At 40.9% G+C, this 25260-nt stretch overlaps 1 protein-coding gene across 10 annotated transcripts in view; it reads left to right on the top strand.

The window, feature by feature from the left end:
* Positions 1-25260, top strand: part of CHD9 (chromodomain helicase DNA binding protein 9) — a 648673-nt gene that overhangs the window by 609416 nt on the left and 13997 nt on the right. For 7 of the 10 annotated variants that reach the window (XM_053699504.1, XM_053699505.1, XM_053699501.1 and 4 more), the window contains 3 exons: positions 4743-5015; positions 5838-6000; positions 8510-8649. In XM_053699504.1, coding sequence (XP_053555479.1) covers positions 4743-5015; positions 5838-6000; positions 8510-8649 — 576 coding nt within the window. The remainder of the gene's footprint in view (positions 1-4742; positions 5016-5837; positions 6001-8509; positions 8650-25260) is intronic. The other 3 variants (XM_053699510.1, XM_053699506.1, XM_053699511.1) reach the window with 1 other exon arrangement.

The following is a 25260-nucleotide window of genomic DNA, read 5'->3' as shown; positions in this document are numbered from 1 at the left end:
CTCAGGGAAGATGATTTAACCTGATTCTGATATTTCAACATTTAAAATTTAAGCTTGAGAACCTCTGCGTGTTGCTCAGGGAGGTTTTAGCTGCTCTGAATGACTGTGTTACAATTGCAGTGCCAGAGAAATTGTGTAGACTGAATAAATACTATGCAGTGCCGGTGTGTACTGATGTTTTTCCAATACCTAAAGAGGTTTACAGAAATTATTAATAAGGAATGGGATAGACCAGGTGTGCCGTTCTCTTCCCCTCCTATTTTTCGAAAAAAAATTCCAATAGACGCCACCACACGGGACTTATGGCAGACAGTTCCTAAGGTGGAGAGAAGAGTTTCTACTCTAGCAAAGCGTACTACTATCCCTGTCGAGGACAGTTGTGCTTTTTTAGATCCCATGGATAAGAAATTAGTTTTTTATTCAACAGCCCCTTGCATGCATTGCTCCTGTCACTGCTGCTGCGGCGTTCTGGTTTGAGTCTCTGGAAGAGGCTTTACAGGTAGCGACTCCATTGGATGAACATACTTGACGAGCTTAGAGCACTTAAGCTAGCCAATTCCTTTGTTTCTGATGCCATTGTTCATTTGACTAAACTAACGGCTAAGAATTCTGGTTTTGCTATACAGGCGCACAGAGCGCTATGGCTTATATCATGGTCAGCTGACGTGACTTCAACAAATAAGCTACTTAACATTCCCTTCAAGGGGCAGACCCTATTCGGGCCTGGTTTGAAGGAGATTATTGCTAATATCACTGGAGGAAAAGGTCATGCCCTTCCTCAGGACAGGTCCAAATCAAGGGCCAAACAGTCTAATTTTCGAAACTTCAAGGCAAGTGCGGCATCAACTTCCTCTAATGCAAAACAAGAGGGAACTTTTGCTCAGTCCAAGACGGTCTGGAGACAACCAGACCTGTAACAAAGGTAAGCAGGCCAAAAAGCCTGCTGCTGCCTCTAAGACAGCATGAAGGAACGGCCCCCTATCCGGTAACGGATCTTGTAGGGGGCAGACTTTCTCTCTTCGCCCAGGCGTGGGCAAGAGATGCCCAGGATCCCTGGGCGTTGGAAATTATATCCCAGAGATATCTTCTGGACTTCAAAGCTTCACCCCCAAAAGGGAGATTTCACCTTTCACAATTATCTGCAAACCAGATAAAGAGAGAGGCATTCTTACACTGTGTACGAGACCTCCTAGTTATGCGAGTGATCCATCCAGTTCCAAAGGAGGAACAGGGACAGAGTTTTTACTCAAATCTGTTTGTGGTTCCCAAAAAAGAGGGAACCTTCAGACCAATTTTTGGAAATTCCATCATTCAAGATGGAAACTATTCGTACCATCCTACCTATGATCCAGGAGGGTCAATATAGGACTACAGTGGATTTGAAGGATGCTTATCTTCACATTCCGATACACAAAGATCATCATCGGTTTCTCAGGTTTGCCTTTCTAGACAGGCATTACCAGTTTGTAGCTCTTCCCTTTGGATTAGCTACAGCCCCAAGAATCTTTATGAAGGTTCTGGGGTCGCTTCTGGCGGTCCTTAGGCCGCGAGGCATAGAAATGGCCCCTTATTTAGACGACATCCTGATACAGGCGTCAAACTTCCAAATTGCCAAGTCTCATACGGACGTAGTACTGGCATTTCTGAGATCGCATGGGTGGAAAGTGAACAAGGAAGGAGTTATCTATCCCCAATCACAAGAGTTTCCTTCCTAGGGACTCTGATAGATTCTGTAGAAATGAAAATTTACCTGACGGAGTCCAGGTTGTCAAAGCTTCTAAATTCCTGCCGTGTTCTTCATTCCATTCCGCGCCCTTTGGTGGCTCAGTGCATGAATGTAATTGGCTTAATGGTAGCGGCAATGGACATAGTGCCGTTTGCACGCCTACATCTCAGACCGCTGCAACTATGCATGCTCAGTCAGTGGAACAGGGATTACACAGATTTGTCCCCCCTGCTAAATCTGGATCAAGAGACCAGAGATTCTCTTTTCTGGTGGCTATCTCGGGTCCATCTGTCCAAGGGTATGACCTTTCTCAGGCCAGATTGGACAATTGTTACAACAAATGCCAGCCTTCTAGGTTGGGGCACAGTCTGGAACTCCCTGAAGGCTCAGGGATAGTGGACTCAAGAGGAGACCCTCCTTCTAATAAATATTCTGGAACTGAGAGCGATATTCAATGCTCTTCAGGCCTGGCCTCAGTTAGCAACTCTGAGGTACATCAGATTTCAGTCGGACAACATCACGTCTGTGGCTTACATCAACCATCAAGGGGGAACAGAAGTTCCCTAGCGATGTTAGAAGTCTCAATATAATTCGCTGGGCAGAGACTCACTCTTGTCTCCTATCAGCTATCCATATCCCAGGTGTAGAGAACTGGGAGGCGGATTTTCTAAGTCGTCAGACTTTTCATCCGGGAGAGTGGGAACTCCATCTGGAGGTGTTTGCACAATTGATTCATCATTGGGACAAACAAGAACTGGATCTCATGGCGTCTAGCCAGAACGCCAAGCTTCCAACGTTTCCTCTGCTCCCTCGACTGATTGCCAAGATCAAGCAGGAGAGTGCTTCGGTGATTTTGATAGCGCCTGCGTGGCCACGCAGGACCTGGTATGCAGATCTGGTGGACATGTCATACTTTCCACCATGGACTCTGCTTCTGAGACAGGACCCTCTACCTCAGGGTCCTTTCAATCATCTAAATCTAACTTCTCCGAGACGGACTGCCTGGAGATTGAACGCTTGATTTTATCAAAGCATAGCTTCTCCGAGTCAGTCATTGATACCTTAATACAGGCACGAAAGCCTGTCACTAGGTAAATTTAACATAAGATATGGCGTAAATATCTTTATTGGTATGAATCCAAGGGTTACTCATGGAGTAAAGTCAGGATTCCCAGGATATTATCTTTTCTCCAAGATGGTTTTGGGAAAAGGATTGTCAGCTAGTTCCTTAAAAGGACAGATTTCTACTCTGTCTATTCTTTTGTACAAGCGTCTGGCAGATATTCCAGACATTCAGGCATTTTGTCAGGCTTTGGTTAGAATCAAGCCTGTGTTTAAACCTGTTGCTCCGCCATGGAGCTTAAATCTGGTTCTTAAGGTTCTTCAAGGAGTTCCGTTTGAACCTCTTCATTCCATAGATATCAAACTTTTATCTTGGAAAGTTCTTTTTTTTTTTTTTGGTAGCTATTTCCTCGGCTCGTAGAGTCTCCGAGTTATCTGCTTTACAATCTGATTCTCCTTATCTGATCTTCCATACGGATAAGGTAGTCCTGTGTACCAAACCTGGGTTTTTACCTAAGGTGGTATCTAACAAGAATAGCAATCAAGAGATTGTTGTTCCATCCTTGTGTCCTAATCCTTCTTCAAAGAAGGAACGTCTATTACACAATCTGGACGTGGTTCGTGCTTCAAAGTTTTACTTACAAGCTATTAAAGATTTTCCTCAAACATCTACCTTGTTTGTTGTCTACTCTGGACAGAGGAGAGGTCAAAAGACTTCGGCAACCTCTCTTTCTTTTTGGTTAAGAAGCATAATCCGCTTATCTTATGAGACTGCTGGACAGCAGCCTCCTGAAAGGATTACAGCTCATTCTACTAGAGCTGTGGCTTTCACTTGGGCCTTTAAAAATGAGACTTCTGTGGAACAGATTTACAAGGCGGTGACTTGGTCTTCGCTTCATACTTTTACAAATTTGATACTTTGCTTCTTCTGAGGCTATTTTTGGGAGAAAGGTTTTTACAGGCAGTGGTACCTTCCGTTTAAGTACCTGCCTTGTCCCTCCCTTCATCCGTGTACTTTAGCTTTGGTATTGGTATCCCACAAGTAATGGATGATCCGTGGACTGGATACACCTTACAAGAGAAAACACAATTTATGCTTACCTGATAAATTTATTTCTCTTGTGGTTTATCCAGTCCACGGCCCGCCCTGTCATTTTAAGGCAGGTAATTTTTTCATTTAAACTACAGTCACCACTGCACCCTATGGTTTCTCCTTTCTCTGCGTGTTTTCGGTCGAATTACTGGATATGGCAGTTAGGGGAGGAGCTATATAGCAGCTCTGCTGTGGGTGTACTCTTGCAACTTCCTGTTGGGAAGGAGAATATCCCACAAGTAATGGATGATCCGTGGACTGGATACACCACAAGAGAAATAAATTTATCAGGTAAGCATAAATTGTGTTTTTGCACGAATGCAGTTATATTAATATACTTTTTACCTCTGTAATTACCTTGTATCTAAACATCTGCAAACTGCCCTCTTATCTCAGGGCTGTTGACAGACTTGAATTTTAGCTAATTAGTGCTGGTTCCTGCACGACTCCACGGGAGTGAGCACAGTGTTATCTATATGGCACATATTAATTTGCAGTGTCTTGCTGTGAAAAGCTAATTAAAATGCCATGAGATAAGAGGCTGTCTGTAGTGGCTTAGAAACGGGCAGACGTTTAGCGGTGTAAATGTTATAAAGTATATTAATATAACAATGTTGGTTGTGCAAAGCTGGGGAATGGGAAGTAAAGGCATTATCTATCTTTTTTAAACAATAAACAATTTGGAGTAGACTGTTCATTTTAAAACCATGTAAAATCTAAATATATTATACACTATATTCCTAAAATAAATATTATTTTTAGATACATTTACGGAACACCAGGCTTTCACACTTTTCAATCCCTCTTTACATTTTAAAGTTAAAAAGAATCAGTTGTCATTTATGTTCTTTGTCCCTGCAGGATCGTGTGATTATTAACCGGCTGGACAGCATATGCCAAGCAGTATTAAAAGGGAAGTGGCCAACAACTCGAAGAAATTATGATGGTACCAGTGTGGCCTCTTTCTATACCACCAAATTACTAGATAGCCCCAGAGCAGCCACAGACCTCAGTGAGACTGGTTTACAGGCTCCACCATGCATTGCTATCAAAGAAGAACCCGATCTATCACCACAGATGTCAAAGGTGAAGAAGCATGTACCAGAAAAGGAGTTTACAGTGAAAATCAATGACGTATGTTTATTTATTTTCTTGCCCTGGGACCTGGTTGCTGTGTGCAGCATGCTCATATTTTCCAATCGGCTGCCTGCTTTCTCTTTCTCTTTAACGCCTTGCATATTTTTTGGGGGCGAATCTTGCCATTTTTTTGGCTATTTTACAGCTTGTTTGCCTATCTGCAAAATATATATATATATAATATGCAATAGAACCAAACTCCATTGTTTTTCAAGATTTCTATGCTGGTAATTTCATGCATCTTTTAAAAAAAAAAGATTTGCCTTGCACTTTACATTCACGCAGGAACAGAACAATTTTGAATTGTTTTTTTTTCTAATGCATTTGGCTGTTTGAATATTTAGCATGCTCTGCTGGAGTTTGTATTATCGAAATCTCTGTTTTAAAAAGATGTGCTTTTGTTTTGAAAATCACATTTTAAAATGATACAGGTCATATCCTCTTATTTGTTGACCATGTAATCCAACCTCTAATGATAGAATATTTTAAATTAAAATTGGAAATTTACCAAACTTTTATTGCACAGTGAGCTTAAATTACATTTTGTAGGTTTTTCCTAGTAAAGTCATGGACATGTGGTGTTGTTGTTTTTTTCACAGAAGAGTTCATTGTCTTATTTTATGCTAAAAGTACAAAATTATCCCTATAAAGTTTATACGTATCATAGCTTTTTTCTACCTACTAGTGAAGTGATTTCTGATATGATGCTTTAAGCCTAAGATTCTACTCTTAATTTACTAACCAGTTACAGCAGACATGTTCTTTGTCTGACACTGACTGTCTTTTTAATGCAAAAATCTTTTATTTTGCCTTGTTTAGGAAGGTGGCCTGAAGCTGACTTTCCAGAAACAGGGAGTTCCCCAGAAACGACCACTGGACAGTGACGAGGGAATTTTAGGTCAACAGCAATACCTGGCTCGGCTACAAGACCTTGAGAATGCTTCTGAGACAAGTCTTGTAAACTTCCCAAGATGCACTTCAGGTAAAAGATTAACTGATGTACTGTTGTACTATCATTACATTTAGTTCCCTGTTTAATTTTTGCTCCCAATAAAAGTAATTTATAGCATTAATGTAGTCCATGTTTAAACACACAACTAAACACCTTGTAATTACAAGACATTTCTTTTGTCTTGCTATATAATTTTTTGGGTTATTCTCCATATATGTATATATATGCCGGGCTCCTATATATTCTTACTGGCTCCTAATTGTTTAACAGATTTGTCAAGCAGTGTCCTATACCCTCACCAAGCTGTCCCTTCTACAGATGCAAATCTACAAATATTCTGAAAATCCATACCTTTTCTGGTCCCAAGCAGTTTGGTTAAAAGTTGTTGTACCGTGTGTGTGTATGTATATATGTGTGTGTATATATATATATATATATATATATATATATATATATATATATATATATATATATAAAACAGGTAATGTTTCAGGGTCATTCACCCCTTCCTTAGACAAACAATTTGTGATACATAGTGCCAATAAATACCCTAAAATCCCTCCCACTAATCATAATCGGACTGTCTACTAATTATCATACTTAGGTGGATACATGCTAGACAATATAAACACATTCGGTGTATACAAAATATCAAACTCCCGGCAGATCTAGAAATACATGTATACATATACAATTGTGACATTAAGATCAATTGTGACATTAAAACCAAAAAGAGCATAAACAGTTGCATACGATTTCTTAGATTTATCCTATAGCCGTAAGTGTGCACAGTGTAAGCCGAGCCCGTCATTAATCACATGACCAGCCAGAAGAATGACGTCATCGCCCTTCAATCTTACAGGCCAATAGGGAATTGCCACGTATTAACAGGGTAAAGCATCATCTCATGCCATCTGAATATGTAAACAGACTTCCATATCTATAGATCAATACTACTACTGCTCTCAATACTGTGTTACAATTTAAAAATACACGTTAGGTATATGTTCCAGAACCATACCGTATAATGAATAGATGTATCAATGAATGGATTTTTAAAAATGTCACAATTGTATATGTATACATGAATTTCTAGATCTGCCCAGAGTTTGATACATTGGATACACCGAATGTGTTGATAGATATTGTTATGTATGTATCCATACTAGTAGGCAGTTCAATTATTATTAGTGATAGGGATTTTAGGGTATTTATTGGCACTATGTATCACAATTTGTTTATCTGAGGAAGGGGCAAATGACCCCGAAATGTCACCTGTTTGATTAAAATACACTTTGAAAAAATCCAGAGTGCAAGCTGTTTTTATATATATATATATATTTAAATATATATTTATATGTACAGTGTTAGCGTGTGTATATTACAATTAGCATATGTACCTGTGTGTGTGTGTATGTTACTGTTAGCATGCGTACCTGTGTGTGTATGTTACAGTTAGAGAAGGTGATGATTTATATAAGCAAAATTAGCTGTTTCAAATGACAAAATAAAGGTAATGGAGCTGTTTGCAAACAATTGAATTACAATCCAGCATGTAAAATGGACCGACTTTTTTTTTTCAAGAGTTTATTACCGTTTGAGTACCTTATCCAGATCATGCTTTGGAAAGTATATCCTGACAGGTTTCTCTGTTAGGACGAGGCTTGGATTTGTTATTCCCATATCAAAGGGACAGTCTAGGCCAAAATAAACTTTCATGATTCAGATAGAGCATGTAATTTTAAACAATTTTCCAATTTACTTTTATCACCAATTTTGCTTTGTTCTCTTGGTATTCTTAGTTGAAAGCTTAACCTAGGAGGTTCATATGCTAATTTCTTAGACCTTGAAGCCCACCTCTTTCAGATTGCATTTTAACAGTTTTTCACCACTAGAGGGTGTTAGTTCACATATTTCATATAGATAACACTGTGCTCGTGCACGTAAAGTTATCTGGGAGCAGGCACTGATTGGCTAGACTGCAAGTCTGTCAAAAGAACTGAAAAAAGGGGCAGTTTGCAGAGGTTTAGATACAAGATAATCACAGAGGTTAAAAGTATATTATTATAACTGTGTTGGTTGTGCAAAACTGGGAAATGGGTAATAAAGGGATTATCTATCATTTAAAACAATAACAATTCTGGGTAGACTGTCCCTTTAAACTAGTTTGTGAATAACATGGTCGTATTCATGTCAGAAACATTCATGCTGTTTCTACCTCCCCATAAGGAAGCATGGATTCTCATTGATACTGTGAAACAGTCTTGCTAAAAAGGTTAATAGCCCTAGAATATAGATATTTTCCAAAATCAGTGTTACAACATATATACTATATACAAAAGAAAACAAAAATAGGGTTATGAACATGTTCCAATGATTAAATAGTAAAAACCCAACACAAGTTTCATAAATGAGTTTGTCCATTATTTTGTAAGTATGGTGTACACAGGTCTTTTGTGAAAACTGCAGCATAAACAGTAATCTTTGAAGAATACATCTGTCATGGATATTTTATTATATATATATCTTTTTTTTCTAGGTACTCCAAGCCAGCCACCAGCAGTCAGTGCAAATGGACTGTTACCAGACACACCTGCTATCAAGAAGAGGAGAGGGAGGAGGAAGAATGTGGAAGGAGTGGACATCCTTTTTATGAACAGTAATAAATCACTTAATCACGTAAGTCAAACTCTTTGTGTGTGTACAATGCAATGACATCTATTACAGGTATAGTTGCATGTATAGAAGACATAATTTATTATAATTTTAATTTATTTTTTAAGACACGATGAGTCCACGGATCATCTTAATTACTAATGGGATATTCACCTCCTGGTCAGCAGGAGGAGGCAAAGAGCACCACAGCAGAGCTGTTAAATAGCTCCTCCCTCTCACTCCAGTCATTCTCTTTGCCTATGTTAGTGATAGGAAGAGGTAAAGTGAGGTGCTAGATTAGATGCTAATCTCACATTTATGTACACAAAAAATAAAAAGTTACAGTTTAAAATTTAAAGACACAGTAACTTTTTTTATCGGTTAATTTATTGAAAGTATTTCAGCTGTTTATTTGTTAATTCATCCTTTTTGACTTAGGATGAAACAAAAACATAGAAAAAATAGTTACTTTTGAAATTTAAAGACACAGTAACGTTTTTTTATCTGTTGATTTATTAAAGGAATTTCAGCTGTTTAATTGTTAATTCATCCTTGTGACTTTGGATGAAACAAAGCACACATAAAATAAAGAGTTACTTTTGAAATTTAAAGAGATAGTAACCTTTTTTTTTTGTCAATTTTTATTACAGAACTTCTTTTGTTTTCTGAACCTACTCTTTCTAAGGCATTTGCTGTTTGGGAGTCTGTTGACAATAGTCAATCTATGCCACATATTTCTCCTATAGTGTCCCACAAAAAATGTTATGGCCCACATGCAGTGCCCTGCGTTTCCTCTCACGCTCCACCCGGAGTTACTCTGCATTTCATGCATTATATGTTTTTCCCACGTGGAAGAAAACATTACTAGAGGAATTATTTTCAATCATTTAGTTGATTCAGTAGTTGCTATTCCGAATGGGTGTTCCTTGTTATCTGAAAGAGGAAGATACTTCGGGATTATCTGAGAGAAAATTTTTCAGAATCAGATTAATAATATCTTTATTCGATCCTGAGATTGTTTTTCTCTGTTTTATTTTTAGCTTGTATACCTCCATTTGGTACTTTAGGAGGTTTTAGCTGCCCTGGGCGACTCTGACACTACCGGTGTAATCTACCTAAGCGTCCAGTAGGTTATATGGCTGCATTCCCTATACTTAAAAAAGATGTTTCCCATAGCCGACTCAGCTAAAGAGTAGTTTCCAGCTTATCTAAGAGAACTACTATACTCTTAGAGAATAGTTGGGAAAAGGGATGGACCCCAGGGCTTACAATGGCAACCAGCTGTGTACTTTGCTACCGCCACTAGTGCGACGGCATATTGTTTTGATGTGTTGTCTGATGCTACTAAGTCAGAAACTTACCTGGATAAGATCCAGGGTAGGATGAATGCCTTCAAATTGCCTAATTCCTTTATTTCAAAAGTCTTCCCTTCAAGTTATCAAACTGGGAGCATAGTTTTCAGGTTTCTCTGTTTCAGCTCACAGAGCCTTATGGTTAGAGCCTTGTTCTACGGATGTATGCTCTAAGTCTAAGTTTTTAGCGAATCCTTACAAGGGGAAGACCTTGTCGAGACCTGGCTTGACGGAAATTATCTCTTTTGAAATTTAAAAAAAAAATAGCCTGCTGTTGAATCAAAGACAGCATAAAAGGACATGCCCCCGATCCGGGATCGGATCTTGTAGGGGACAGACTTTCCCTCTTTACTCAAGCTTGGGTTTGAGAGGTTCAGGATCCCTGGGCAATAGAAAACGGTATCCCAGGGATACTATTTAGAGCTCTAAAGTTTTCCTTCCAGAGGCAAGTTTCTGCTTTTAGGATTATCTACAGATCAGACAAAAGGAGAGGCGTTCTTACACTGCATAAGAGACCTCTCAGACCTGGGAGTGATTGTTTCAGTGCCAATACAGGTACAGCGCCTAGGTTCCCAATCGGGTTGTGGTTCCCAAAGAAGGAGGGAACCTTCAGACCACTTTTTAGATCCAAAGAGTCTAAACCAATTTTCTTAGTGTACTGTCCTTCAAGATGGAAACTATTCGTTCCTTTCTTTCCTTTATCCTAGAGGGTCAATTTATGACAACAGTGGATTTAGAGGACGCGTACCTTCATGTTCCCATTCACAGGGATCATCACAAGTTCTTAAGGTTTGCCTTTCTGGACAAACACTACCAGTTTGTGACTCTTTCTTTCGGTCTGGCCACAGCCCCCAAAATCTTCACGAAGGTTCTGGTATCTCTGTTGGCAGTATTTCGATCAAAGGGCATTGCAGTAGCGCCTTATCTGGATGACATCCTAGTCCAGGCGCCAAAGAGTTCCTTAGTTCCAAACACAAGGGTAACTTTCCTAGGAACCATAATAGACTCTTTGTCTATGAAGATGTTTCTGACAGAAGTCAGGAAATTAAAGATTATCGATACTTGTCTAGCCCTTCAGTCCACTCCTCGACCATTAGTGGCTCAGAGCATGGAGTTAATAGGGCTGATGGTGGCAACAATGGACATCATCCAGTTTGCTCGCTTCCATCTCAGAGCTCTGCAGTTGAACATGTTGAGACTATGGAACGGAGATTATTCTGACTTGTCCCCTCGACTTCTGGAACAGGAGACAAGGGACTCTCTACAATGGTGGTTGTCTCTGGATCATCTCTCCCAAGGAACATGCTTTCGCAGACCATCTTGGGTGATTGTGATAACAGATGCCAGCCTGCTAGGGTGGGGAGCAGTCTGGGGCTCTCTAAAGGCTCAGGGAATATGGACTCAAGCAGAGTCTGTTTTACCCATAAACATTCTGGAACTGAGAGCAATTTACAACGCTCTTCTTGCCTGGCCTCGGTTATCTTCGGTCCGGTTTATCAGGTTCCACTAGGACGACATAACGTCAGTGGCATATATCAATCATCAGGGAGGAACAAGGAGTTCCTTGGCGATGACAGAGGTATCCAAAATAATTCAGTGGGCAGAGACCCATTCTTGCTGTCTGTCGGCGATCCACATCCCTGGGCTGGACAGCTGAGAGGCGGATTTTCTGAGCAGGCAGACCTTTCATCCGGGGGAGTAGGAACTCCATCCGGAAGTTTTTTTCCAGCTTGATTCTCAAGTGGGGGCGACCGGAATTGGATCTCATGGCATCACATCAGAATGCCAAGCTCCCGTGATACGGGTTCTCTGAAGCTTAATTTTGTCTAAACTGGCGTTTTCTGACTCGGTCATAGAGACCATGATTCAGGCTCGTAAGCCTGTAACTAGAAACTAAGATATGGTGTAAATATCTATATTGGTGTGAATCCAAGGGCTACTCTAGGAGTATAGTTAGGATTCCTAGAATTTTGTCCTTCCTTCAAGGGGGTTTGGAGAAAGGTTTATCGACAAGTCCCCTAAAGGGTCAAATCTCTGCCTTATCTATTTTGTTACACAAACGTCTGGCGGATGTCCTAGATGTACAATCTTTCTGTCAGGCCTTGGTCAGGATCAGGCCTGTGTTTAAACGAGTTACTCCTCCATGGAGTCTTAATTTAGTTCTCAATGTTCTTCAAGGGGGTCCGTTTGAGCCTATGCATTCCTTAGATATTAAGTTATTATCTTGGAAGGTTTTGAAGGTTTTTCAGTATGAGTCTCCTTATCTTATTTTCCATGCAGATAAGGTAGTTTTGCATACCAAATTAGGATTTCTTCCTAAGGTTGTCTCTGATCAGAACATTAATCAGGATTTCTCCTACATTGGTGTATCCGGTCCACGGCTTCATCCTTACTTGTGGGATATTCTCAATCCCTACAGGAAGTGGCAAAGAGAGCACACAGCAAAGCTGTCCATATAGCTCCCCTCAGGCTCCGCCCCCCCAGTCATTCTCTTTGCCTCTCTAACTAGTAGCATCTCCCCGGGGGTGGTAAAGAGTATGTGGTGTTAGTTGTAGTTTTTTATTTCTTCTATCAAGAGCGATATTCAATGCGCTCCAGGCATGCCTCAACTAGCGGAGGCCAGATTCATCAGATTTCAGTCGGACAACATGACGGCTGTAGCGTACATCAATCATCAGGGGGGAACGAAGAGTTCCCTGGCGATGAGAGAGGTATCCAAGATCATCAAATGGGCAGAGGATCGCTCCTGCCATCTATCAGCAATTCACATCCCAGGAGTGGACAACTGGGAAGCGGATTATCTGAGTCGTCAGACTTTCCATCCGGGGGAGTGGGAACTTCACCCGGAGGTTTTTGCCCAGTTAACTCAACTATGGGGCATTCCGGATCTGGATCTGATGGCGTCACGTCAGAACTCAAAAGTTCCATGTTACGGGTCCAGGTCCAGGGATCCCAAGGCGACACTGGTAGATGCCTTAGCAGCGCCTTGGTCGTTCAATCTAGCTTATGTCTTTCCACCGTTTCCTCTTCTCCCACGGCTAGTAGCCAGGATCAAACAGGAGAAGGCTTCGGTAATTCTGATAGCTCCTGCGTGGCTACGCAGTACCTGGTTTTCAGACCTGGTGAATATGTCATAGGTTCCACCATGGAAGCTACCTTTGAGGCAGGACCTTCTAATTCAAGGTCCATTCGTACATCCAAACCTTGTCTCTCTGCAACTGACTGCTTGGAGATTGAACGCTTGATTCTAGCTAAGCGTGGGTTTTCAAATTCAGTTATAGATACCCTGATTCAGGATAGAAAGCCTGTCACTAGGAAAATTTACCATAAGATATGGCGGAAATATCTTTGTTGGTGCGAATCCAAGGGTTACTCATGGAGTAAGATTAGGATTCCAAGGATTTTAGCTTTTCTCCAAGAAGGATTGGAGAAAGGTTTGTCAGCTAGTTCCTTAAAAGGACAGATATCAGCTCTGTCTGTTTTGTTACACAAACGTCTGGCAGCAATGCCAGATGTTCAGGAGTTTGTGCAGGCTTTAGTCAGAATCAAGCCTGTCTACAGACCTGTGGCTCCTCCATGGAGTCTAAATCTAGTTCTTTCAGTTCTTCAGGGGGTTCCGTTTGAACCTCTACATTCCATAGATATTAAGTTACTATCTTGGAAAGTTTTGTTTTTGGTTTCTATCTCTTCCACTAGAAGAGTTTCTGAATTGTCTGCTTTGCAGTGTAATTCACCTTATCTGGTGTTTCATACAGATAAGGTCGTTTTACGTACCAAACCTGGTTTTCTTCCAAAAGTGGTTTCCAATAGAAATATTAACCAGGAAATAGTTGTTCCTTCTCTGTGTCCTAACCCAGCTTCTAACAAGGAACGTCTGTTACACAATCTCGATGTGGTTCGTGCTTAGAAGTTTTACCTAAAAGCAACTAAAGATTTCAGACAAACTTCGTCCTTGTTTGTCGTCTATTCTGGTAAGAGGAGAGGTCAAAAGGCGACTGCGACCTCTCTGTCTTTCTGTCTGAAAAGCATCATCCGGTTGGCTTATGAGACTGCTGGAAGGCAGCCTCCTGAACGAATTACTGCTCACTCTACTAGAGCTGTGGCTTCCACTTGGGCTTTCAAGAATGAGGCTTCTGTTGAACAGATCTGTAAGGCAGCAACTTGGTCTTCACTGCATACATTTGCCAAATTTTACAAATTCGATACTTTTGCTTCTTCGAAGGCTATTTTTGGGAGAAAGGTTTTGCAAGCAGTGGTGCCTTCCGTTTTAGGTTACCTGACTTGTTCCCTCCCTTCATCCGTGTCCTAAAGCTTTGGTATTGGTTCCCACAAGTAAGGATGAAGCCGTGGACCGGATACACCAATGTAGGAGAAAACAGAATTTATGTTTACCTGATAAATTTCTTTCTCCTACGGTGTATCCGGTCCACAGCCCACCCTGGCATTTTAGTCAGGTTTAAATTTATTTTTATAAACTAAAGTCACCACTGCACCCTATGGTTCTCCTTTTTCTCCTAACCGTCGGTCGAATGACTGGGGGGGCGGAGCCTGAGGGGAGCTATATGGACAGCTTTGCTGTGTGCTCTCTTTGCCACTTCCTGTAGGGATTGAGAATATCCCACAAGTAAGGATTAAGCCGTGGACCGGATACACCGTAGGAGAAAGACATTTATCAGGTAAACATAAATTCTGTTATTGTTGTGCCTTCTTTGTGTTCTAATCCTTCTTCTAAGAAGGAAAGACTTTTGCACAATTTGGACGTGGTCCGTCCTTTAAAGTTTTACCTGCAGGCGACTAAGGACTTTCGTCAGTCTTCTTCTTTGTTTGTGGTTTTCTCAGGAAAACGCAAGGGACAGAAAGCTACGGCTACTTCTCTTTCTTTTTGGCTGAAGAGTATCATACGTTTTGCATATGAGACTGCTGGACAGCCGCCTTCTGAGAGAGTTACGGCTCATTCCACAAGGGCTGTTGCTTCCTCGTGGGCATTCAAAAATGAAGCTTCGGTGGAACAGATTTGGAAGGCTGCAACTTGGTTCTCTCTTCACACTTTTTCAAAGTTTTACAAATTTGACACTTTTGCCTCGGCTGAGGCTGTTTTTGGGAGAAAGGTTCTTCAAGCAGTGGTGCCTTCCGTTTAGGTTCCCTGTCTTATCCCTCCCGTATCATCTGTGTACTCTAGCTTGGGTATTGAATCCCATTAGTAATTAAGATGATCCGTGTCTTAAAAAAGAACATTTATGCTTACCTGATTAATGTATTTCTTTTTTGACACGATGAGTCCATGGCCCGCCCTGTTCTTTTAGACAGGTTGTGGGTTATTGTAAACTTCAGACACCTCTGCACCTTGGCTTTTCCTTTCTCTTCCGAACTTCGGTCGAATGACTGGAGTGGGAGGGAGGGGAGGAGCTATTTAACAGCTCTGCTGTGGTGCTCTTTGCCTCCTCCTGCTGACTAGGAGGTGAATATCCCATTAGTGATTAAGATGATCCGTGGACTCATTGTGTCAAAAAAGAAATACATTTATTTTTTCCGTGGGTTCTCCTTTTCCCACACACTTAATGTGGCTAATAGCCCTTAAAGGGATACGAAACCCAATTTTTTTTCTTTTATGATTCAGATAGAGCATGCATTTTTAAGCAACTTTATAATTTACTCCTACTATTAATTTTTCTTTGTTCACTTGCTATCTTTATTTAAAAAGCAGGAATTTAAAGCTCAGGAGCCATCCCATTTTAGGTTCAGCACCCTAGATAGAGCTTGCTTTTTGGTGGCTACATTTAGCAAACCAATAAGCAAGCATAACCCAGGTTATCAACCAAAAATGGGCCGGCTCTCTAGCTTTACATTCCTGATTTCTAAATAAAGATATCAAGAAAACAAAGAAAAATTGATAATAGGAGTAAATTAGAAAGTTGCTTAAAATTGCATGCTCTGTCTGAATCATTATAGAAAAAAATTGGGTTTAGTGTCCCTTTAAGGTATAACCTTAAAGCTGCTAACAGAGACACTAAATATCCAATTATATTTCATGCACCTGCCTCTGGTTTTGGGTGAGTCCATTTTAGATCTCATGTTTCACTATAGATATCTGAAAGATATCTGAAAGATATTTGCAAAGACATCAGCAGTGGAATGCAATGAAAGGTAGATTTCAACATGGCAGCCCCACGACTACAATGTAATTAGTGTTTATTGTCCCTTTAAGATAAAAATCTTAAAAACCTGTTTTTAAAGTGAAAATTGTTTTTTTCAGTTACTCCTGGGAATTCAACTCCTGGCCACTAGGAGAAGGAAAAGATACTCAACATTCCACAAACTTTTAATCCCTCTCAACTCTAATATTCCAGTCTTATCTTTGCCTCACAGGAGTAGGTGAAGAATTGAGGTGCTCTAGATTCTATGTGAGAAAGGGTTCTCCTAATTAAGTTCAGCCCCTTTACTTGCCTCAGACAGCTATTATATGAAGAGAGGGATATAGGAGAGTACTAAGGATGTGTAAAGTAATTCTCCAGCAGGAGTTTTGGTCAATAGCCTGCCACAGGTGTCCCGACGAACAGGTTCCTTGCCTCGCCCTGCTTGGCCTCATTCTTGTACTCATATGGAAAATCCTCTGCTGTTTTATACAGTACTGGATGTGCTCACTACTGAATGCAGCAACTCTGCAGCTGGGTAAGTACACTAGAGTGGATGTCTGTCAAGTATATTCACTCACATAACCCATAGGCTATAAGACATTTATTAGGTAAGTACAGACAGTGCCATGTCAGAAGTGGGGTGCCTGCAACATGTATTTGCTTGTGTCACTTTAAGAGGCGTGAAAGGGACACGTTGAGTTTTTTTGTTTATGTATGAACTGAAAGTGCTACATTCCTTTTATTTGGGGGACTTATCTTTGTTTTTGGTACTTTTTTTAGTGCTCTATTGGTTACAATACATCACTCTGGCAGAATGATCGTTAATATTTATTCCCACCGCACTGCAGTCGCGCACAATTTTTTCTATTAGGATGAGGTATTTTCTCTGTGTTTTGTAGTTCACTTTCTTTGTCCTATTTAAATTATGCTTATTAGGCTTTAATCCTACATAGGGCCAGATTACAAGTGGCCCTATAATATGTGTGTGTTTGTGTGTATTATATATATATATAGTTTCTCACAAAAGTGAGTACACCCCTCACATTTTTGTAAATATTTTATTATATCTTTTCTTGTGACAACACAGAAGAAATGACACTTCGCTACAATGTAAAGTAGTAAGAGTACATCCTGTATAACAGTGTAAAGTTGCTTTCCCTTCAAAATAACTCAACACACAGCCATTAATGTCAAAACTGTTGGCAACAAAAGTGAGTACACCCCTAAGTGGAAATGTCCAAATTGGGCCCCATTTTCCCTCCCCAGTGTCATGTGACTCGTTAGTGTTACAAGGTCTCGGGTGTGAATGGGGAGCAGGTGTGTTAAATTTGGTGTTATCATTCTCACACTCTCTCATACTGGTCACTGGAAGTTCAACATGGCACCTCATGGCAAAGAACTCTGAGGATCTGAAAAAAAGAATTGTTGCTCTACATAAAGATGGCCTAGGCTATAAGAAGATTGCCAAGACCCTGAAACTGAGCTGCAGCACAGTGGGCAAGACCATACTGCGGTTTCACAGGACAGGTTCCACTCAGAACAGGCCTCGCCATGGTCGACCAAAAAAGTTGAGTGCACAATCTCAGTGTCATATCCAGAGGTTGTCCTTGGGAAATAGACATGAGTACTGCCAGCATTGCTGCAGAGGTTGAAGGGGTGGGGGTTCAGCCTGTCAGTGCTCAGACCATACGCCACATACTGTTTCAAATTGGTCTGCATGGCTGTCATCCCAAAAGGGAAGCCTCTTCTAAAGATGATGCACAAGAAAGGGTAATCAAAAGCATTATCTATCTTTTTAAACAAAAACAATTTTCGGTTGACTGTCCCTTTAAATATAGCTTTATGCAGAGCAGGACATTTTCTACTAAATTATTTTCACGTTGGGGGTCTTTTTAAAATGAGGCATTTGTTATATAGATTGCACAGCAGCAAATTAGGTTTTCTTTACTCACTTTTCTTTTGGGATAGTTTTTCATAGGAAATCCTACAGTCTTAGTGGCTGGTAAATAGGTGCCTGCCTTCATTTTTGTCCCACCCATTTACTTGTGGACACCACAGCATAGGTTTTGGATCCCAGTAGTAGCGGCTTATGGACTCCCTCTATGAAAGAAAACAAAATTTATGCTTAACTGATAAATTAATGTCTTTCTTGGTGGTGAGTATCAATGAAACCCATCATATCAGAGAAGTGAGAGGCATTCAAATCTTGTGGAAATGTGGGTATCTTTGCCTCCTCCAAGTGGCCAGGAGTTCAATTCTCTGGAGTAATTGCCTGTGGACTCTCTCCATCATGAAATAATTTAATTTATCAGGTAAGCATAATTTTTGTTTTTGCTGATATTGTGACTTCTTTACAGCCAATGTTTAAAGGGACAGTCTAGTCCAAAATAAACTTTCATGACTTATATAGAGCATGTAATTTTAAACAACTTTCCAATTTACTTTTATCACCAATTTTGCTTGGTTCCCTTGGTATTCTTAGTTGAAAGCTAAACCTAGGAGGTTCATATGCTAATTTCCTAGACCTTAAATGCCACCTCTTATCTGAATGCATTTTGACACATGATTTAACACCACTAGAGGGTGTTAGTTCATGTGTGTCATATAGATAACACTGTGCTCACACATGGAGTTACTTAGGAGTCAGCACTGATTGGCTAAAATGTAAGTCTGTCAAAAGAACTGAAATAAGGGGCAGTTTGCTGAGGCTTAGATACAAGATAATCACAAAGGTAAAACGTGTTTTAATATAGCTTAGTTGGTTATGCAAAACAAGGGAATTGGTAATTAAGGGATTATCTATCTTTTAAAACAATATAAACTCTGGTGTTGACTGTCCCTTTAACAAAGCCTTTGTTGAACAGTTGTGCAAGGCAGCCACCTAGTCTTCCATAAATATATTAAGTAAATATTACAAATTCAGTATTTTTGTTTCAATCCTGTCATGTAAATATATACTAGAATAAAGAACCCAAGCTACCCACCTAAAATGTATAAATACCATAGGTTCAGAATACAGCCAATGAGCTATATAAAATGTGCACACACTCCTATAACCATCCATATAATCAAATTGAAATAAAGCCAACCCATTAAAATGGCAAGATGTTAACATGAAAACATACTATTGTATATGTTACAGATTGGTCTATTAATTAATAATAAGTTGGTAGTACTCCAAAAAGCTAAAATATTGGATTTATGTTCACTATGAATTAGATTACCAATGATTGTATATTTTCTTTCTAATGACACATTGAGTCCACGGATCATCTAATTACTATTGGGAATATCACTCCTGCCCAGCAGGAGGTGGCAAAGAGCACCACAGCAAAGCTGTTAAATATCACCTCCCTTCCCTCCAACCCCAGTCATTCTCTTTGCCTACGTTAGAGCAAGGAAGTGGTAAAGTTAGGTGTTAGAAAAGATTCTTTAAGCAATATTTTATTATTTTTTAAGCAGTGCAAGATTGTGCTGCTTTGTCCTTGGGTGTAGCCGTAGTCCATATCAGTCTCTTCAGTAGAGCAGTGGTGGCTTTAGAGCAATAGGAACTTGTGGGGTATAATCGTCACTGTGCCTCCCATATACTGATGCTGCCCTATTTCCAAAGCCTGAGTAAGATTATTCAGTCTTTGCATTTTTGCCACAGGTCCATGTGAGGTATCTTGACTCTCAAATCTAGTGAGATGCCTTGCTGCCGGGCAGATTTATAAAGGTAAGTGCTGACTTTTTATTTTCTGGGAACGTTATTCAGAATAAAAGATGGCACTTTGAATTAATTTAATCAAATTCTGGGACGAAAGAAAAGTTCTCCTAGGAGTAGGCTCAGAGGTGGTGTTTTTACTTAGTAATGATAATAAAACAAACAGCATTACTATAATTTTGACAGAGGGAAGTTTTTTTTTTGTAACGCCCACGATGGACGGGGTTAACGGAAGCACCAAATTTTGTTGCGCACTTCTCCCTCATACTTCCTGTGTTTCGTGACAAAGAAAGATTTGTCACAGTTTTTGGCAGTAGTACAAACTCCTTTTGAGAAATAAAGAGGTTAAGTCCGGATCAACTAACAGTGTATACACTCCGGTGTATATTCAGATACTTTAACAGGAATTTCAGCTTGCTTGAAGGGCTCATTAGTTACTGGTGACACTGTTGGGAAAAAACGTTTTGTTTTTTGATGCATTTATAGCGTTTTTTGAAGGGACTAAAGGGGTCATTGTGGCTTGGTTTTGAGTTTTGTAACTCACATGGTTACTTAAGAGACACTCTGGTGTTTCTCTGGTAGGCCTCAAAACAGTGAGGTGGGAGGGGCCTATTTTCGCCCCTCAGTTGCTCAGTTTTCTTTCCCCTGAGACATATCACTGCTTCTCCTGTCATTTCTGCTGTGTTTGAGGGTTGTTAAAGAAGTTTTTTCCCCCACAAATCGTTCTGAAGGGCAGGTAGGAGCCACAGCAGAGCTGTGGCATGGTGCTGAAAGTCTTTTTTTACTGGGGTTAACGTTTTTTCAATCCGTTTTTGCCATTAAAGGGTTAATTGTTTATTTGCATAGCTGTGCAAAGTTACTAAGCCTTTATAATGCTACTGTAAAAATTTCATTAAGTTTACTGCTTTTTTACACTGTTTTGCAGAACTGGTGCAGCTTTTTTTCTCTTAAAGGCACAGTACCGTTTTATTTCTAAGTGTTTTTTACTTTGATTACAGTGTTTTCCAAGCTTGCTTGTTACATTACTAGCCTGTTTAACATGTCTGACACCAAGGAAAATCCTTGTTTAATATGTTTGGAAGCCATTGTGGAACCCTCTCTTAGAATGTGTCCCAATTGTACTGATATGTCTATAAACTATAAAGAACATATATTAGCACTTAAAAATAGAGCAATAGATGATTCTCAGTCAGAAGTAAATGAGGGTTCGCCATCTAGCTCTCCCCAAGTGTCACAACCAGTAACGCCCGCACAAGTGACGCCAAGTACCTCTAGTGCGTCAAATTCTTTTACTTTACAAGACATGGCCACAGTTATGAATACAACCCTCACAGAGGTTTTATCTAAACTGCCTGGTTTACAAGGAAAGCGGGACAGCTCTGGGTTTAGGAAAAATGCTGAGCCATCTGACGCTTTAGTAGCAGAATCTGATATGCCCTCACAATGCTCTGAGGTAGGGGTGAGGGATTTGTTATCTGAGGGAGAAATTTCTGATTCAGGAAAGAGGCTTCCTCAGACAGATTCTGATATGACGGTCTTTAAATTTAAGCTTGAACACCTCCGCTTATTGCTCAGGGAGGTATTAGCGACTCTAGATGATTGTGACTCTATAGTGCAGAGCTTTCCAAACTTTTCATGTTGGTGACACACTTTTTAGACCTACATCATTTTGCGACACAGTAATTCAGTTGTACTAGCAAACAGGAGGTTAAACTAACTTGTTTTAAGAGATACGAACACATACATAAATTATATAATAATAAAATGTATTTACAAGTAACAGTAAGTATGTGCAAGAATTAAAAAAAATGTTTAATAACACCAATAGCTACTTAATATTTTAATGGGATGTATGAGGTTGATGGGATGAACACATTTTCTAAATATTTGGTGGAATATTAGATAAAGACACTCGCATTTCATCATCAAGCATTTTTAAGCTTCCCCTTCCTATCCATATATCAAGAGCAGGAGCAGCAATGCACTACTGGGATCTAGCTGCAAAAAGCTGCTTTGACTTCTGACTTTAGCCCAGCGTTTAAGCTACTACCCTCAGAGCTCTGCGAGTCCGACTGACTACTGCTCACGCTGCAAACACACTGCTGTCCCCACTCACTAACTACACATTGAGGAGACTACACGTGCAGTCAGGAGCCAATGTGCCGCCAATGGGAATAGTTTCAGTTCCCACTGAGCTGCGCCAATAGGTTAAGATGATCTGTGACCCACTAGGTATCAATCACGTGTCAACCACATGATATGCGTAGCAGGCAGGCGGAAAGTCAGAAACCAAAAAAAATTGTTGCTAAAGCAGGGACACACCTACACACTGCTGCCGACACACTAGTGTGTCCCGACACACAGTTTGGAAAGCACTGCTATAGTGGTTCCAGAGAAATTGTGTAAAATGGATAAATACTTAGAGGTTCCTGTTTACACTGATGTTTTTCCAGTTCCTAAGACGATTGTGAATATTATTACTAAGGAGTGGGATAGACCAGGTATTCCGTTCTCTCCCCCTCCTGTTTTTAAGAAAATGTTTCCCATATCTGACACCATGCAGGACTCGTGGCAGACAGTCCCTAAGGTGGAGGGAGCTATTTCTACTCTGTCTAAGCGTACAACTATACCTATCGAAGACAGTTGTGCTTTCAAACATCCTATGGATAAAAAATTAGAGGGTCTCCTGAAGAAACTTTTTGTTCATCAGGGTTTTTCTCTTCAACCTATTGCATGCATTGTTCCTGTAACTACTGCAGCTGCTTTCTGGTTTGAGGCTCTAGAAGAGGCTCTTCAGATGGATACTCCATTAGAGGAGATTATGGACAGAATCAAGGCCCTTAAATTGGCTAATTCTTTTATTACAGATGCCGCTTTTCAACTGGCTAAATTAGCGGCAAAGAATTCAGGTTTTGCCATTTTAGCACGCAGGGCGTTATGGCTTAAGTCCTGGTCTGCTGATGTGTCATCCAAATCTAAACTTTTGAACATCCCTTTCAAAGGAAAGACCCTATTCGGGCCTGAACTGAAAGAGATAATTTCAGACATCACTGGAGGGAAAGGTCATGCCCTTCCTCAGGAAAGATCAAATAAGATGAAGATCAAACAAAGTAATTTTCCTGCAAAGCAAGAGGGGAATTTTGCCCAATCCAAGTCAGTCTGGAGACCTAACCAGGCTGGGAACAAGGGTAAACAGGCCAAGAAGCCTGCAGCTGCCTCTAAGACAACATGAAGGGGTAGCCCTCGATCCAGGACCGGATCTAGTAGGGGGCAGACTCTCTCTCTTCGCTCAGGCTTGGGCAAGAGATGTTCACGATCCCTGGACTTTAGAAATTGTGTCCCAGGGATATCTTCTGGAATTCAAAGACTCCCTTCCACGGGGGAGATTTCATATTTCTCGATTGTCTGTAAACCAGACAAAGAGAGAGGCGTTCTTACGCTGTGTAGAAGATTTGCTTACCATGGGGGTGATCCGCCCAGTCCCAAAAAAGGAACAGGGACTAGGGTTCTACTCAAACCTGTTTGTAGTTCCCAAAAAAGAGGGAACTTTCAGACCAATCTTGGATCTCAAAATTCTAAACAAGTTCCTCAAGGTTACATCATTCAAGATGGAGACCATTCGGACTATTCTGCCTCTGATCCAGGAAGGTCAATATATGACTACCGTGGATCTACACATCCCTATTCACAGAAATCATCATTAATTTCTCAGATTTACCTTTCTAAACAGGCATTACCAGTTTGTGGCTCTTCCCTTCGGGTTAGCCACGGCTCCAAGAATTTTCACAAAGGTGCTAGGGTCCTTTCTGGCGGTTCTACGACCTTGGGGCATAGCAGTGGCGCCTTATCTAGACGACATCTTAATTCAAGCGTCAACTTTTCAGCTAGCCATGTCTCACACGGACATTGTGTTGGCTTTTCTGAGATCTCACGGGTGGAAGGTGAACATAAAAAAAGAGTTCTCTCTTCCCTCTCACAAGAGTTTCCTTTCTGGGGACTCTGATAGATTCGGTAGAAATGAAAATATTTCTGACGGAAGTCAGAAAATCAAAACTTTTATCCACTTGCCGAACTCTTCATTCCATTCCTCGGCCATCTGTGGCACAGTGTATGGAGGTAATCAGACTCATGGTAGCGGCAATGGACATAGTTCCTTTTGCCCGCCTACACCTCAGACCACTGCAACTATGCATGCTCAAACAGTGGAATGGGGATTATGCAGATTTATCTCCTCAACTGCATCTGGACCAGGAGACCAGAGATTCTCTTCTCTGGTGGTTGTCTCAGGACCACCTGTCTCAGGGAATGTACTTCCACAGGCCAGAGTGGCTCATTGTAACGACAGATGCCAGCCTGCTAGGCTGGGGTGCAGTCTGGAACTCCCTGAAAGCACAGGGCTTATGGTCTCGGAAGGAATCTCTTCTTCCGATAAACATCCTAGAACTGAGAGCGATATTCAAGGCGCTTCAGGCATGGCCTCAGCTTGCTGCAGCCAAATTCTTCAGGTTTGTCGGACAACATCACGACTGTAGCTTATATCAATCATCAAGGAGGAACAAGGAGTTCTCTAGCGATGATGGAAGTAACCAAAATAATCCGATGGGCAGAGGATCACTTTTGCCATCTCTCAGCAATCCACATTCCAGGAGTAGAGAACTGGGAGGCGGATTTTCTAAGTCCTCAGACTTTTCATCCGGTGGAGTGGGAACTCCATCCGGAGGTATTTCATCAGAATTAGATCTGATGGGGTCGCGTCAGAATGCCAAACTTCCTTGTTACGGGTCCAGGTCCCGGGATCCCAAGGCGGTACTGATAGATGCTCTAGCAGTACCTTGGTCCTTCAATCTGGCCTACGTATTTCCACCGCTTCCTCTCCTTCCACGTCTGGTTGCCAGAATCAAGCAGGAGAGAGCTTCAGTGATTCTGATAGCACCTGCGTAGTCACGCAGGACTTGGTATGCAGACCTAGTGGGCATGTCCTCGTTCCACCGTGGACCCTGCCAATGAGGCGGGACCTTCTAATCCAAGGTCCATTCTCACATCCAAATCTAGTTTCTCTGCGTCTGACTCCTTGGAGATTGAACGCCTAGTTCTATAAAAGCGTGGGTTCTCTGAGTCGGTCATTGATACCCTGATTCAGGCTAGAAAGCCTTTCACCAGAAAGATCTATCATAAGATTTGGCGCAAATATCTTTATTGGTGTGAATCCAAAGGTTACTCGTGGAGTAAGATTAGGATTCCTAGAATATTGTCTTTTCTCCAAGAGGGTTTGGAGACGGAATTATCAGCTAGTTCTCTAAAAGGACAAATATCTGCTTTGTCTATTCTATTACACAAACGTCTGGCAGATGTCCCAGACGTTCAAACTTTTAGTCAGGCTTTGGTCAGAATTAAGCCTGTATTTAAACCTGCTACTCCGCCTTGGAGCCTAAACTTAGTCCTTAGA

Source organism: Bombina bombina, chromosome 1 (assembly GCF_027579735.1).
Source record: "Bombina bombina isolate aBomBom1 chromosome 1, aBomBom1.pri, whole genome shotgun sequence".
In the NCBI taxonomy this organism is placed as follows: domain Eukaryota; kingdom Metazoa; phylum Chordata; class Amphibia; order Anura; family Bombinatoridae; genus Bombina; species Bombina bombina.
This window is presented reverse-complemented; position numbering and strand designations above follow the sequence as displayed.